General features: G+C 34.7%; 1 protein-coding gene across 11 annotated transcripts in view; it reads right to left on the reverse strand.

The window, feature by feature from the left end:
* The window catches only part of PAM (peptidylglycine alpha-amidating monooxygenase), a 134,304-nt gene that overhangs the window by 36,923 nt on the left and 81,844 nt on the right, over window positions 1–15,537 (reverse strand). For all 11 annotated transcript variants that reach the window (XM_014261482.2, XM_014261481.2, XM_014261486.2 and 8 more), the window contains exons 9-15: window positions 15,314–15,381; window positions 13,648–13,728; window positions 13,466–13,542; window positions 13,073–13,176; window positions 10,155–10,342; window positions 9,427–9,498; window positions 9,109–9,180 (exon numbers count right to left, since the gene is read on the reverse strand). In XM_014261482.2, the coding sequence (XP_014116957.1) occupies window positions 9,109–9,180; window positions 9,427–9,498; window positions 10,155–10,342; window positions 13,073–13,176; window positions 13,466–13,542; window positions 13,648–13,728; window positions 15,314–15,381 (662 nt within the window). The remainder of the gene's footprint in view (window positions 1–9,108; window positions 9,181–9,426; window positions 9,499–10,154; window positions 10,343–13,072; window positions 13,177–13,465; window positions 13,543–13,647; window positions 13,729–15,313; window positions 15,382–15,537) is intronic.

Here is a 15,537-nt window from a genome sequence, read left to right on the forward strand (position 1 = left end):
GATGGTGGACCTCGATAATCAAAACAATCTTGTTGGTTTTTGTAGTTCTGTTTCTAATCGTGCTAGCCTTCAGGATTGTCCATTGTTTAGTTTTAAAAGCTCTCAAAAAATTAGTCTCTACTACCTCAGAGATCAACCGCATAGAACTGCAGGACTGGAAGCAACTTAACCAGCCCACCAATCACAAGTGGTGGACAAACTCGTGACCTGCACCAAAATAATCTCATAACCCTTTAAAAATTTTATATAATAAGAAAGGGTGAGATGTTGTAATGCATTTAGGAAAAATGGTATGACCCAAAGAATGTACCCCCGGAAATGCAGAATTGTAAGTTTCTTTCCCTTATCTCTTTCTCCCCGGTTCTCCTTACTGGTTGTGCGAGTGTAACCCACCCTTTTCCCCTGCCTTCAAAAAGAAGGGCTTATCTGTACCTCTTTCTCTTTCCCTCTTGCTCCCCAACACTGTAGGATCCCAAGAAATAAAGCTGCAACTTCCATCTCAGCTAAGGGAAAGAGCCTCGTTTTTAGGTTCTTCTTTGCTAAGCTAAAACTATCTCCTCTGTCTCCCTGGCTGCTGCTGGCCGGATAGTGGTGACAGGGAGGCAGGGGACATAGAAATTATAGCAAGTTGACCTTCATTTGACTTAATAAAAGGTCAGATAGGTTGAAAAGGTTGATAAAGCAGTTTACATGTTCTTTGTCATGTGGTTTAGTTTTAGGTAGTCCTGTGAGGAGCAGGGAGTGGTCTTAAAAATTCTTAAGGGTTTCTTCTATATATTCTATGATTCTATTTCTAAAACCACTCCAATTTTTCCAGCACTAGAGCCCAATTTCCCCAATTTGCAGTGAGCAATCGCTGTCTGTGGTCCTTCAGCAGCACACCATGGTGCTGTCCGAAGCACTAATTTCCAGTTTACATGAAGTATCTAGCCATGGTACTGCAGGATCAAGCTAGACAGACCTGAAGTTCAGCAATGGTAAGCCTGTCCAGAGAGCCTGGATGTGTACCTGTTAAGATACACAGGTGAAATCTCATTTTACTACATTTTAGAAAAAAAGACAAGGCACCCTGGTGGTGTCTGAGAATTTTCATGTCCCATATCTGTATTTTTTAAATTATATTTGCACAGTTTCACTGTAATGGTTCAGAGAGTCTGAACCAGTCTGACTAGTCTGTCACTGGCATTTGACACTTCATGCTCTTCCTTCCAAACTCATGCCTTGGACCCATCATAACAGGACCAAACACAGATGACTTTGAGCTTCCCAATTATCTCTGAATAAAATGGGGTGCATTCTGAGACTGTGTGTTTCTGTCTTAGCATGATGTGCTTCTGTTTAATGGGTTCAGCTGGCAAAAGTGGTCAGGGGTTCTGCCTGCTTCCTAAATACTGAAGTCATGGTCAAATGATATGGGTCAAACTTTGACTTACTTTATGACATACATAAGATAAATTGATGGGAGAAAAGAATGGAATGACATTACATAAGTGAACAAAATCTAATGCCTGTTTCAAGCAATATATAACAGTGTTTGACATAGTAGGCCAAAAACCTTTAAAAATGTCTTCTAGTCTGCTATTACTTCTCATGCAATTCATGATTTAATCTGTTGCTTTGATGAAAGCATTGGAAAGATTCCTGAGAACCAAAAAGTATTAAGTAAGGCTGTTTTCTTTTAGAAGGGATTTGAAGGGCCGGGAGGCATAGATATGAAGAAAAGAAAAGAGTTAAGCTGCTCTAGGGCTTCTTGGCCACCCTCACTGCCCTACAGTGATGTGCACTTACAGCATAGGCAAACTGACATATTTTTGAAGATCCAGGAACTGCATTTGCTCTCAAGGCAATTCTAAGCCACTTACAGAGCTAAAAAAAAAAAGAATGGAAGAAAGGTAATAAATAAATAAATAAATAAATAAAATTATCTTTAGTTCTATGTTTGCATGTCCCTAAGAAGGGCTTTTACTACTGCCACAAGGTAAATGCATTTTGGTTTCCAGTCACCTTTTCTTTTTCTGTCAAAGTATTTTAATGTAGAAATGTTTTGAGAACGCATAGTTTTTTAAAAATCATTAGGTTATAGGAGTTTCTAAATGGGAAAGTGTGAAAGCTAAGTTAAAATATGAAGGAAAATGAAAAATGATCACTGACATTTTTCAGATGTGTTCCTTGTCAACAAATCAAAACCTGATAGTCAAAACTAAAGCTGCTTACAGCTACCTAACTGCCCTGCTCTTTTCTTTCCTTCCTGACCAGTAATAATTTCCTGAAAAGAACCAATCATTTTATTACAATAAAATATATTTACTAGCTATTTCTAGATGACTAGCAATAAAGACAATGGTTTTACTACACAGCACTTCACTGTGCTCATTTAGATATACTACAGACATTTGAATTCCAGCATAGGGTGCACCAGTTCCACCTCAAATTTCTAATTTGTACAGTATATACTTTGAAATACATTTAGTCTCACAAAATTACATAAGTGAGATTGTTTATTACAGAGGAGTTCTACTATCTTCAGTTTATTCTTTTAAGCATCATTATGCTTTATTTTAAAAAAGAGACAGCAAAATTATAAAAAAGGAAAACATTTTGCCAATAATAGCAACAACAATAATAGTAATTTTGGTTTGTTTTAGATTTGTGATGTAACTTAATTTCTCTGAACTCCACTGTACTAATATAATGTACTATACTTATGATTTCTTCAGACACACTAAAGATAATAAAAGCAGTTTTTGTAGCTGTTTATTGATAAACAGCCTTTTAGGAAACACACAGGAAACGTCCCTCTGTAATTTGAAGAGCCAGAGAACATAAATCAAGGGCCAGGCAGTGAAGACCAAAATATTCAATTTAAAATGCCTTCTTTCGATGCTTGTTATACTCTCTTCTTGCTTAGATATGCAACTTACACCAAATGTCTTTTTTTTTTTTTTTTTTTTAATTTTTTAAAATTTTTTCTTTTGCTTAGATCTGATATTCCTTTTCTACTGTCCTGAAGATGCCTTTTTAATGATAAAGAATAATCTTATCATAACCAAATCAAAGGTTCATCTTTTATTTAGAATTTCAAGCAGGATCATTCAGTGTTGACAGAGCAAGCAAAACCCCTGCTATTCTGAACCTCCCTATTTATAATTTCCTAGCAGTATATATCACTCTTAGTACCTCTTTCAGTAGTATTTTCTTCCAAGGTTTAATTCAGTCACTTTTATCTTTTGTACTCTCTTTAAGAGAGCCCATACAATCTGAGCCCTAAACATGTTGCCAAGGTCTGAAAACATCGTAAGATTTTCTTGAACCTCTGGCCTTAATCTGAAAATATCTCAAACACTTTATTCTACACATCCCACATCAATACTGTAACACAAATTTGTCTTTTGTTTCAAGTCTCTCCTAAGGATTTTTCAACACCTACCAAATCAAACTCCTCTCTTTTCTTACAGTCATATACAAACTAGCAAGGGTAGATTATAAAAAATTTATTTCAGAATGAAATGTAACCCATGCTGGCATAAAAATACATCATCTTATTGGTTGATGCTGCTTCCACAGCTTTGCCATGTAACATTATCACAACAACACACTATTAAAAAACTAAAGACCTGACTGCACGTTGATTCAACTTAACTTTCAACACCTGTCCCACAATATACTGCAGGCCTCCCTTCACATTTCCCTCTCTCTTATTTTTTTTTTCCCCTTAAGGAAACAAAAGAGAGATGGGCAGCAAGCTGTATCTCCTTCTTTCACTTCAACCAATCAGAGATTTCCATCCCAGATGCAAAAAGACCTCATTCAATGTATTTTCCTTGTACCAAACTTTCCTTAGAAATCCAGAACTTTACAGAAAATACGCAACTTAACACAGACATTTCAGTTTCCCAACTCACAGATTCAGCTACCACCTAGCAAAATATTTCCAGCTGTCTAACAAATAGCTTGTGCAAAATACTTATCGCTGTGTGTGCATGTGTGAGTGTGCGCTCATATGCAAGTATACTCTACAACTGAAAATAATTAAAGGGTGGGGTATGCATCCAACAGGTAATAAATAGGAGATTTGTGTAACTTTTATTCAGACCCAATTTTGTACAAATGTATGATGTTAAACTTTCTTACAAAGAAACTTCCTCCTACAGTCAATGAGCCATTACAATTTGAATAAGCTTAAATATACATAAAGATTCCCTTTCCAAGAACTCCTGAAAAAATATTTTAATTGGACAGAAAGAATTCTCCTAGCATTTTTATTCCATAAACTCTGTTTCTGAAACACATGCTTGCATTAAAGTACTTCAGCCTGTACTGTGAAATTAAGGTCCACATTTACTGTTAATTTGCTAGACAAAAAGAATGGTCATTTATTTTGCATATCCACCTAGAAACATCTCAGAGTGTGAATTTGCAGGGTACTTTGTATCATATTCTACACCTTACATTCAAGCCACATTTCCAGGTAGTTTCAGCAGGAGCTGTGCACATGCAGACTTAACTTCAGTTCTTTGCTTTGTATATCCTCAAATACTGGGAAAACAGATCTCGACTTCAGACTACCCAGCTACCTAGAACCAGCCACTCTGCAACTCTCGTTAAGAGTCTAGAGAAAAACACATTGCAATCAGAGAGCATCAGATTGCCTCAGACTACAGAGCCATATTGCTTTCTTTCTGTTGTGTACTATTTCTCTCACTACACAGTTTAACCTCTAAAACAACAAGGTAGATGTGCAAAGAGGCGTTTTCTGTGCAACCTATCTCACCACTAGGACAGTAATAGTAATGACTGCAAATGCAAAGCACAGCTTTATAGAAGCTTATATCTGAATGCTGGACTGAAACTGCAGTATTACTTTAAACATAAGAGGTTTAATGGGATTTCTGTTAACACATTCAGCTGTGAAAAAGGGACCTCACATGACTCTATCTAGGACATTGCAAAAGAAAGATCTTATGTTCCTTTATACTGTACTTTCTCATTTGAATTCCTGTAATAATTTAGTCTCATGGAAACAAAGAAATAATGAGAGATAAGGGAAAAAAGATCCCACTGTATGCATAGTACCAACACCAGTGCTGAGAGCAACTGCAACTTTGACTCAGAGTCCATCATCAGAAGCAAAATATGTATTACTTTTTTGGTACTAACTCCTAAATTCTCTAAGCCAGACAGAAGTAAAAACGTACTTTAGTAAGTGTCATGGCAAACGTAATACCAGAACGAGAATGAAAATCTCACCTCTTTTCTCTCCAATATATGTGTATGTGACATACATATGTGTACACATATGCCGTTCTAAAACAAAACTTAAAATCTGATTTTTGGTTTATATGCTTCTAGTGAATTTTCAGGTCAAGCCAACCTTGAATTTTACTTTAAATAATTTAAACATAATTCTATTTAATTATGTTTAATATATGAAATATATATTATAATAATATAAATACAACCAAATAATTATATTAATTTTAGTAGTAAAAATTTTGCCCCTTCTGCTTCAGTTTATGTTTATACCTAATATACAAAAAATGAGATATCAAATCATGAGCCAATCAAAATATTAAATACTGGACATCTGATTAACCATCACCTGTCTTAGGCTTTCCTTGTTCTTAAGAAACTACTCCTGTTACTGTTTATATGCACAACTTTCTAAAGCTTTCAGGTAGACCATCAGCAAACTTTCTCAGTAGTAAAGGCTGCTTTCACTGCTTGCATACCAAAACAAACCTAAACTACACTACACTCTACTATGCCACAGGAAATTGATGAACAAGCAGAATGAAACACATTTAGGTATTTTTTCAACAAGTAAAGACATATGGCAGAGACCATGAATGCTAAAAAATAAATTATTTTTGCTCTCCTGTATCTATTGAGTACAATTAATCAAACTTCTATTGTATTGATGAACAAAAAATAAGCATACATATTATTTGTTTTACTAGGGACTTGATGCTTCAGCAGTAACAGGAAACCTTCCAATATACCAAATGTCTAAATCATTTGCATTTCCTACAATAATTAGCTTCCTATGGACAGTTATCTTCACTGCTGTTTCAGAAACTATATAATGAGGTCAGCTTCATTAAGATAAGTACAGTTAAATTTTGACAGAGCAGGGATTTGGCTTTGTCTTCATGCAGAGTGCTGGTTCACTTTGTGATGGTTACTGCTTATTTCTATATCTTTTTCATTGTTTATTAATATGCCTCTGATGAGCAAAGATGATGAAATTGAAAATGTAATGCAAAAGCAATGATAAAACCTGGATGTATCAATAAAATAAAAATCCTGTGGGTGACAGGAGGTACTTCTGCCCAGGCAAACAAGATAGACACAATATTTTTAGGCAGATACTTTCATATGGCAGACTTTTTTGTTTTCCCTTTTGAGGCAAATCCTTAGATTGAAGGGTACTGACATAAAAATTGTCTCTTTGACCATATCTCTAACCTTCAGGTTAGTAAGTAGCTCTAATGCCTTTTCTCTGGTTCTAGAATTATAAGCCAAACACAGTTAAGGGATAAAAGGGCTATCTGGGTATTTATAAGGATCAACAATTCGTCAAGGTGAAATACACTGAAATGAACATACATGGTATATTGAATTTTCAATTTTACAGACTTTGTAGATTAGTATATTTGACACAGATTCCTTAATGAGAAGTTTAAATGAATGGCATGACATTTCCTTATTTTAAAGTATTTTTCCTTAGATGGGGGTTGACTGTAGTTTATAAAGTATGTTCTGAAGAGAGATTTGGTTTCTCAAGACAGTGTAAGGCTTTTTGGCCCCCTGCTGTGAGACTTTAGGATTTTTGGGGTTTTTACCTAGCAGAATATCAGGACTATACCAAGATATCAGGCTTAGAGAGTTAGAAGTATGTGTACTAACAATACTGAGAATACATAACAGGTATATAAAAAGAAAAGGCAAAAAAATCATCATGGCATCACCTCAATGGCAGCACAACAATTTAACAGTTATTTCAGTGTTTATTGAGGTAACACTGAAATAACAGTGTTTATTTCAGTTGCCTGAAACTAAGGAGGGGGAAATAAGCTGCTAAAACATAATAAATCACAGAGAAAGAAACCCATGCAGGATAAAACACAGAGTTATTGGAAAATTGTTGATGTGCTTTCTTCAGAGTAAATCAAAGGCTGAATTTATTGCTGCTCAGCAGCAACAGAACTAATCAAAGATTCAGTTCTGGTGTCTCTGTGCTTTGTAGATAAGGTTATAATACAGAATATGTCATGCCAGACCATAAAGGGAAAGACTTATGTCTTTTACCTCTGTGAAAGGATGTACTTGTATAATGAACCCAGTGGGTGTAGGGTCCACTGCCCCCTCCCTCCAAACTGTAGAATTTTCCTGTCATTAAGGTCTTGTTCAAATTTGGTTCCTACTGGCTAACTCACTAAAGTTACTTGAGGAGATGGATGAATTTTAAACACCATTGCTTAAAACTGATTTGCCCTACAAAACTGGACTTCGATATTTATGTAATTTTTACAGGCACATTTTGCAGACCATTTTCAGCTCCCAGTTTCCCCAGTGTATCTGGGGAGCACTTACAGTACTAAAACCTACTTTATAAGCCAGCCACCCCACTTTCCCTCTTTGGAGACAAAAAAAAACCCAAATCTGAAGTGGTTTTTCCTGTTGTTTTGCTTACTCAGACATAATTCAACTGAAGTTAGAGCTGTATCAATATAAAATTGAAGAGAGGCTCCTGTAAATGATGGGAGAATTTATCTTAATCTAACAACTAAGAATATGAAATTGAATTCACAGCAACTACTGTGTTTTGGTATTTCACATCATGAACCCAAGTAATTTCAAGCAAACAAAACAATTCTGTGTGTTTCCATAGAAACAGGTTAGATGAGGACCTATATTAAACAGTGCTCTCAGCAAACCAGACAGCATTGCATACATTTCAAAGGCAAATGAAAAAGATTTTAACAGCAGGACCTTTTTCAACCCTTTTTTTCAAACACTAACGAATTCAATAAAATATACACATAACAAGAACCTTGATCAAATGGTAACACATTTAGTGGTAACATAAGGGTAAAACAGATTGCCAGCACGAATTCTGATGCAAATTTTTAAGCAGATAGCTCATTCTGCTCTGAAACAGGATTAAAAATTTTGAATTGTTTTTCTTTCTTAAAAAATGCATCTTGAATTGACTAAGATAAACATCAGATATGCCACTGTAAATATTGTTTCTAATAGTTCAAAGTTCTTTCACTCAAGACAGTTTCACACTCTAGAAGCTAGTTTTATCAAAAATTCTATATGCTGGCCAATCTTTGCTCTTCTTAAAGGCAAAAGGAAATTTAATTTAATCCTTGAACCTCAACATTGTTCAATAGAAAGTGTATGAATCTGTAGCTGACAAGGTTTACCCCTCAGTATAAAGAAAATCCTGATACTGAAGCAATTTTTATTTAACAGTATATAACTCAAAAGAACTTCAGAGTCTAAGGTATTTCTGAAACATAAATAATATTGTGAGTATTTCTATATTCTTTATAGCAGTCAGATTTTTTCCTTGAGCTAAGTACGACACACATTTCAATGTGAGTTGTAATGCACTCATGCACATATACACAAATATAGTGAAAATAATAGCATTAAACAGCTGCACTCAGCCTCAATTCAACATTTGCATGTACAGCAAATACTGAATCATAAGAACATTATTCCCTAATACACACATAATAATACAAACTGAGAAATCAAAGAAGAGTCAATAGGAAAGAGTTACATACAGAGTACATGCACATACATATAAATCACAACTTTTGTTAGCATATCAAACAAAGAACAGGAAAGCATTATAAGATTAAAATGCGCTAATAAATTTTACCTACAAGGCTAGAGATCAGTGGTAAACTAATTTTTTTTATTATTTCTTATATAACATGCAACCCTATTAGCTTTACAGGACATTGCAAAATTGCATCAACTAAAGATCAACAGATTAAAAACTTCATAACTCGTTAAAAGATCAGGATATAATTTATCAGTATTTTACATTAATAAGTCCTTTACCTGACATAGAAATAAACAAGTACATACCCTGATCCAAAATCTCTGCCTGTTCTTTTTTGGCCTGCTGCAGCAAATAACTTGCATCATTATCCTTGGTTTCTGAAAAATTGATTTAGGACATGATGTTAGCTTTTACATGGGAACAGAATTGGTTACCTCCCTGCTAGGGAAAAATGCCCTTCAGAAATTAACATTTGGCATTTTTATATATAAAAAGTAGTTGTATCAAACAATGCAGCACTAAAACAACTGGAATAAAAAAAAAAAAAAAGATTTGCCGTAGAAGATAGAAGTAGAAATAAACATAGAAATAATAAATGTACATAGAAATAAGCAAGTGCATACCCTGATCCAAAATATTTTTCTCTTCTTTTCTGGCCTGCTGCAGCAAAGAACTTGCATCACTATTCTTGGTTTCTGAAAAATGGGTTAAGGTACAATGTTAACCTTTGCATGTAAAGGGAATTACCTCCCTATGGAGGAAAAAATGCCCTTCTGAAATGAATACTTGATATTTTTATCACAGTAGTCATACCACACAATGCAACAATTAAAAAGTGAAATAAAAAACCTACAAGTTGTACTTGCTACACAGACACATCAGTCAGATAACCTCTGGATAATACTGTTGCTGCAGTTTATGTGGCTACAACTGTTCAATGTAAAAATTTGATTCCTCCCATAACATGGCAGTGGGTTCTAGAAAACTAGGGCAATGTTATAATTCAGTTTTGTGGGAAATAGACAGAAGATAAAGTAAACATTAAGAAACTGTAAATATAAAGTTTGGCATAGAAAAAGAAGCCAGTCTTTAGGGCATACAGGTCACACAGCTGTAAAAATATGTTGGAAATCAGAAGACAAAATGAGAAGGAAACAGAAAAAAGACTATGGCAGACATTTCTAACAAAATGAACAGCAGAATCCCATGATGCTTTATTAATTAGCAATTTGAATTTTATGCAGAACTGCATTACCTCTTTGTGAAAATTTTGCTTACCAACACAACACAGAGAAATACATCAGTGAGCATTAAGATGGCATGAATAAAACGGATTACAAGTGTTTTTCACCTTCATGATGTCCATGCATCATCTTCAGCACATCAGACTCGACAGGAATAGGAATATTTGCCTCCTGTGGAATATTTCTGAACATTTCAGGGTTTGCATTCTGTGTGCAGGTCATATACGAGACAGCATGCTTGGCTTCCATATAGTACATAATGTAAAAGTTGCACATTTCATCATTGGCAGTACCCCTACACAGAAAAGATGTGGTTCTTAGAAAATAATAAGCTGAACAGCTGTTATTTAATTCATACAACTTGTTTAACGGGATACTAAAACACTGCAATCAAATGTTTAGATACCCCAAACTAAAACATGCAATACCTGCATTGCAGTGAATATCAGAAATTTCTTTTGGTTTATACTGGAGAAAAGCAGTGTGCACAAAATCCCCCACGTATCTCAAAAATTTCTAGCAATTTGCTTTTGATTTTACAGAAAATTGCACCATCTATTTAAACTGCTCTTCCTTCTCATTCCTCCAGTATACTCCACACAGTTTGCATTGTGTTATCAACTGTGCACAAGTGCTGATTAAATATGACACAGCTGTATCATTCATTACTATTCACTTTTCTAAAAATAGAAAATTACATTGAACAAATGTAATTTGAAATTGTTGCAAATAACATACATGTTTATTTCAGCAACTATTTTTATGACAAATCTTCCCCCTTTGCTCATCAAGTGCATTCATTTATTGTCCAATCACACTGATTCTAATACTGCAAAACTTATTTTCATTACATATTAAGATACCATAAGTATCTCTTAAAGAGAACGCAGCACTGTCATCTTGAGAATAACTTGTCAGTAAGCTTCTGTAACAAAAACATGAGTGCAAGGGGGATGATAAAACACTAGCAAAATTAATCTCTTCAATAAATGTTGTGCATGCACTTGAAAGAGAAGTGGCTCTTCTGTACTGCTACATAATCCTGTCTTCAACAGAAAAAACAGCTGGCACAAGTAAGTGGTATTTTTCTGAAAAATACTACTTTGTGAAGCAGAGTATATAAGGCCTCTTTAAAACTGTGGTCTGTTTCTTCCTCTGCCATATAGTATCTTTTGTTTAGAGCTACAATCCTGACAATGAATAAGCTAGGACTTTTTAACAGAAGTTCATAAAATATAGGGGTTTACACCAAGATTTTTTAATTAGCTTTCACAATTAAACAATGAGCCTACACTCATTAAAAAAATACAGAGGTGGTCTATTAACTGCTCGCAAAAGACATCAGTGCTGACTTTTCCAGCAGCATTCTGCAGCATTCATTTATTCACCATAGCAACAATAACAGCACAAGCCAGAGAGGAGAAAGGGAAACACGGGAGAAGAGACTGTTGCAAAAGAGGAATTGGTTATTTTTCCATGCACTGGAAGTTTGGCATCCCTTGGAGACAAAAAATGAGACTCTGACTGGGCAAGCTCTGCTTAAGCTTTTAGAAAGCATTAACTTCACTGTTGGACCTCCAATATCCATCACTGTAATTGCTTCCTCTTTAAAACTCCAGTAGAAAGCAGGATGTGGAAATTGCACAAACTGTGGTTCACCTGACATGCTACTGTGTCTAAGCATTTGTTGTGGTTTAATTTCAGGTGGCAGTTAAGTACTGCTGCTCACTGCCCCCGCTTCTGCCCTCCCCAGAGTGGGACAAAGCAAAACTTATGGTAAAATATAATAATATTAAATATTAATAAACAAATAATATTAATACCAAAAACAATAATGAGAATACTAATAAACAATATGGAATTATTCTTACAATAACCTTCGTATATTATAGTGCAAATAATAAAAAAATTAATAAAATAATAATTATAATAATAACAACTACTGTAATGGAAAGGACAGAGAGTTTCCCCACTGAAAGCATATTACTACATTGAAAGGAAATACCATAATATTCCTAAGATTGTTTCTTAAACTGTAAGGATTATTCAACAAACAGGAACTACTTTGGGGAAAGTCACAGAAACATGACAGAAACTTTTTGTACTTGTGAAAAAATGTCAGCAGCTAAATCAAGGTTTTGTAAAAACCTCTTCTCAACTCGTTTTTTCCAACTGTTACACATGAGAATCTTAATTGTCCACTGGAAGGTGATAAATCCATGCTGATTTCTTAACTCTCCACTGAGATGCAAACCTAGGGTGCTTAATGCAAAATAATTTCTTTCCTTGGAATGCTTCAGCACACACTCCCAGAATGGAGAGATTTTCAAAGATTATCTTTGTTTCTTTACATATGCATTAAATTACAGATCAAAGAACCACAGCCAGTTAAGACTTTATTAATATTATATGTATTTTCACAGCTGTATTTGTCCACTTGATCTTACAGGGCTGTGTCTGTCACCTGCCGCCAGTTAGCATCAGTGACTAACACAGTTCAGATTTTCCTATTTTTTATTATTAACAATTGCTGGTTTGATTGTTTTTCATAAAAGCCTGAAAAAAGGTAATTGCAGTATCAGTTCACATTTTTCAAGGCTAGGTTTTGCAGCAGGTAATAATATCAGAGTTTTATTAGCTTCTCTAAATTTTCTTTCAGAATTGTGAAGCTTTATTATTTCACTATAAGCAGTTAATAATGTTACCTGATTAAAAAATATATTTTCTAGAATTGATTTTCTGAATCCTTCTCTAAGAAAAGATCAGTCCAACACCTGAGCAAGTTGTTTGGCAGCATAGCTTCACTTCAAAAGTGTTCTGAACACTGAGCAAAGTGAATATTCAAGTAACATCAATGAACATAGTGTGGAGTTAAAATCTGAAGCAGACAGCATAACAAAACATTCTGGCAGAAACTGTTTCTTAGAATTACCTTGGAAGAAGACATAGAACAAAAATATTTCTACATATAACCAATACCCTGGAAAAACCAAGCTCTGAAATGGAGTAAATAGATAAAATTTACCCTATGTGTGTCTCTGTAGTTCTTCCTTCCCCACTGAACACACATCTGGCTGCTAGGATGTCATCATAGCTAATGTCTACTGGATATTTCACAGGGTAGAATGCCTGAAATAGAGGATGATTAACCGCCATCAGTGAAAGTGCTTGATATTCTCTGTGTCAATAGACACTGATGAGAAGGACAGTGCTAAATATCTGAAACAACTTTTGAATCATAATCTAATTGTGATAATATCTGGCAATATTCACTTCCACTTCACAGGAGCACAACAGCACATAACCAGTGGAAATCTCATGATGCAAATCTGTGGACATGTGATTTCTAATTCAGCTTCTCAGTTTGAAACAAATATAATTAAAATTTACATTCAGAACTAAAAAGAACCTAACCAACCTGTGGTAGTTGCGGACTCTGTCTACCAATCAATGTCCACTGACCATTTCTCACTCTGTATCCACTCACTACTTTACCTACAAGAACATCAATAAACATGAGAAGTTAGATATACTTTAAAAAATACATTGCAGACTCAACATTCTTCTGTTAAGTATTTGATATTCCTATGTTACTCTTACCTAGTCTGTGCGTGTGAACTCTATAGGCAAAAAGGTGCATTGGAGACCTTTTGTAATGGCAGGCAATGTCTGCATCAATCACTGTGAAAATATGACAGCAATAAGCAATGACAAACAGATCATTTATCAAACAGAGAAAAGTTGAATTACTGTACTTCATTTGGCATGGTTTACAAAAAGCATACCTACACTGGACAACAGATGATTTCAAAAGATAATACATAATATCTTATACTTCTGCAGTGTCCATCTCAAGCCACTGCAAAGAAAAACTAATATATACTGCAGGTTACTTGAAAATTACATACATATAAATTCTTTCTGGCTGAAAGCCAGAAGAACTTCTTCCGGTGTACACTACCGCTGTTTAACAAAATAAAGTAATAAATTTACTTACAGACTATGTTGAGCGTTGCTTAAAATAAACATAGCTATGGTAAATGATATACTCAGGGGAAAATTAGAATAAATGGATATATTTCTAAACTGATACAATTTACAATGAAGTCTTGATTATAAAGGCACAGACCTAATTTAGGATTAGACAAGAGACTTTGTCAGAGAAGTGCTGCACAATGTTTACAGGGCAGTACTTGTGTTAGGTGCAGTAACAGTACCTAAGGGAGAGCCTACAAAGAAATCCCAATGCCTTTCTGAGAGCTATCGCCACATTTCCTACTTTACACATTTCATGCTCCACTTAAGAGCTGTAAATTTGACTGAACATGAGAAGGCAGTTATCAGGAATTACAGAACTGTTTGTTTGCCCTTTTCACTCACCCTTCCAGTTGAAAAATTAAATTCCTACACTGATCAAACATTCTTTTGGGTAGTGGGGGATTAATTTGATGTTTTCATATTGGAGATCAAAGTATTTTTAATTTCAATTAAGATTTAAAAATGTTTCAAGTTGCTGAATTCACTAAACAGTTGGAGTCAGCTGAGTATTTGATCACCTCATCATATTTAGTCAGCTAACTGTGAATGGGATAAATGGTGCTCTTGGTTATAACCTTAAAAATTTTGGTATAGCAGAGTATAGTCAGTGTCCAACTTCCTTAAAATAGAACATCCCATGCACTACTGAAGAAAGGATTTTAGGAGTTTCCAAGCTGAGTTTCAGATAAAATCCAGGATTCTGAATAGAAACAGTTCGGAAACTTTTTATTACGATTATTTTTATTTCAGGATTTTGATCTTTTAACCAACTAGGAACACAGGAATAAAATTCTTAAATAGCGGATCCTTACTGGTAGAAATTAATTTTTTAAAACTGAAGTCTTTGTAGAATCACAAATATCACGAATGACAAATGAAGGAGAAGAAGAGTCCAAAGCCGTTTATGGCTTTTTAGAGGAGAGAGGAGGAATTAGAAAAGAGGTAGGGCCTTTTTTTGTAAAATATTAGATTAAAATAAATTAAGAAATACTCATTGTTATTTGTACTCATGTTTATACAGCACTGATTGCCTTTATTGATGTAGTCATAGGGAAATAGGATACAATCTTAAACATATCTATTTTTTCCCTCACTTGTTCAATCAATCAAATAATTACTTTGTCCATCTACATATCAGCAAGCCTCTGTCAAATCTTCCTTCACAACAAGCAACAATATTAGATCAGGTGCTGAAATCATATAGTCACTTCATAAAATGTTGACTCACCTTTCCTGCCTGGTGGTATGACCGTGTTCACAGACATCATAAGATACATTCCCGCAATCAAGGGCTGCCTGCAATGGAAAACCCAAACTCTGGTAAACAAGTCCTCTGTAAAACACAATATATCAAGTAATTGATAGGCAATGCCATTTGATACTACTAATTTCTAAGCATTGGATTACATCTGAAACAGGTCTTCTGAAAAAGAAGCGGTTTCACAGCAGTTC

This window comes from Pseudopodoces humilis, chromosome 4, assembly GCF_049639895.1.
Source record: "Pseudopodoces humilis isolate 2021_Gansu_Grassland_sample_001 chromosome 4, ASM4963989v1, whole genome shotgun sequence".
Classification (NCBI taxonomy): domain Eukaryota; kingdom Metazoa; phylum Chordata; class Aves; order Passeriformes; family Paridae; genus Pseudopodoces; species Pseudopodoces humilis.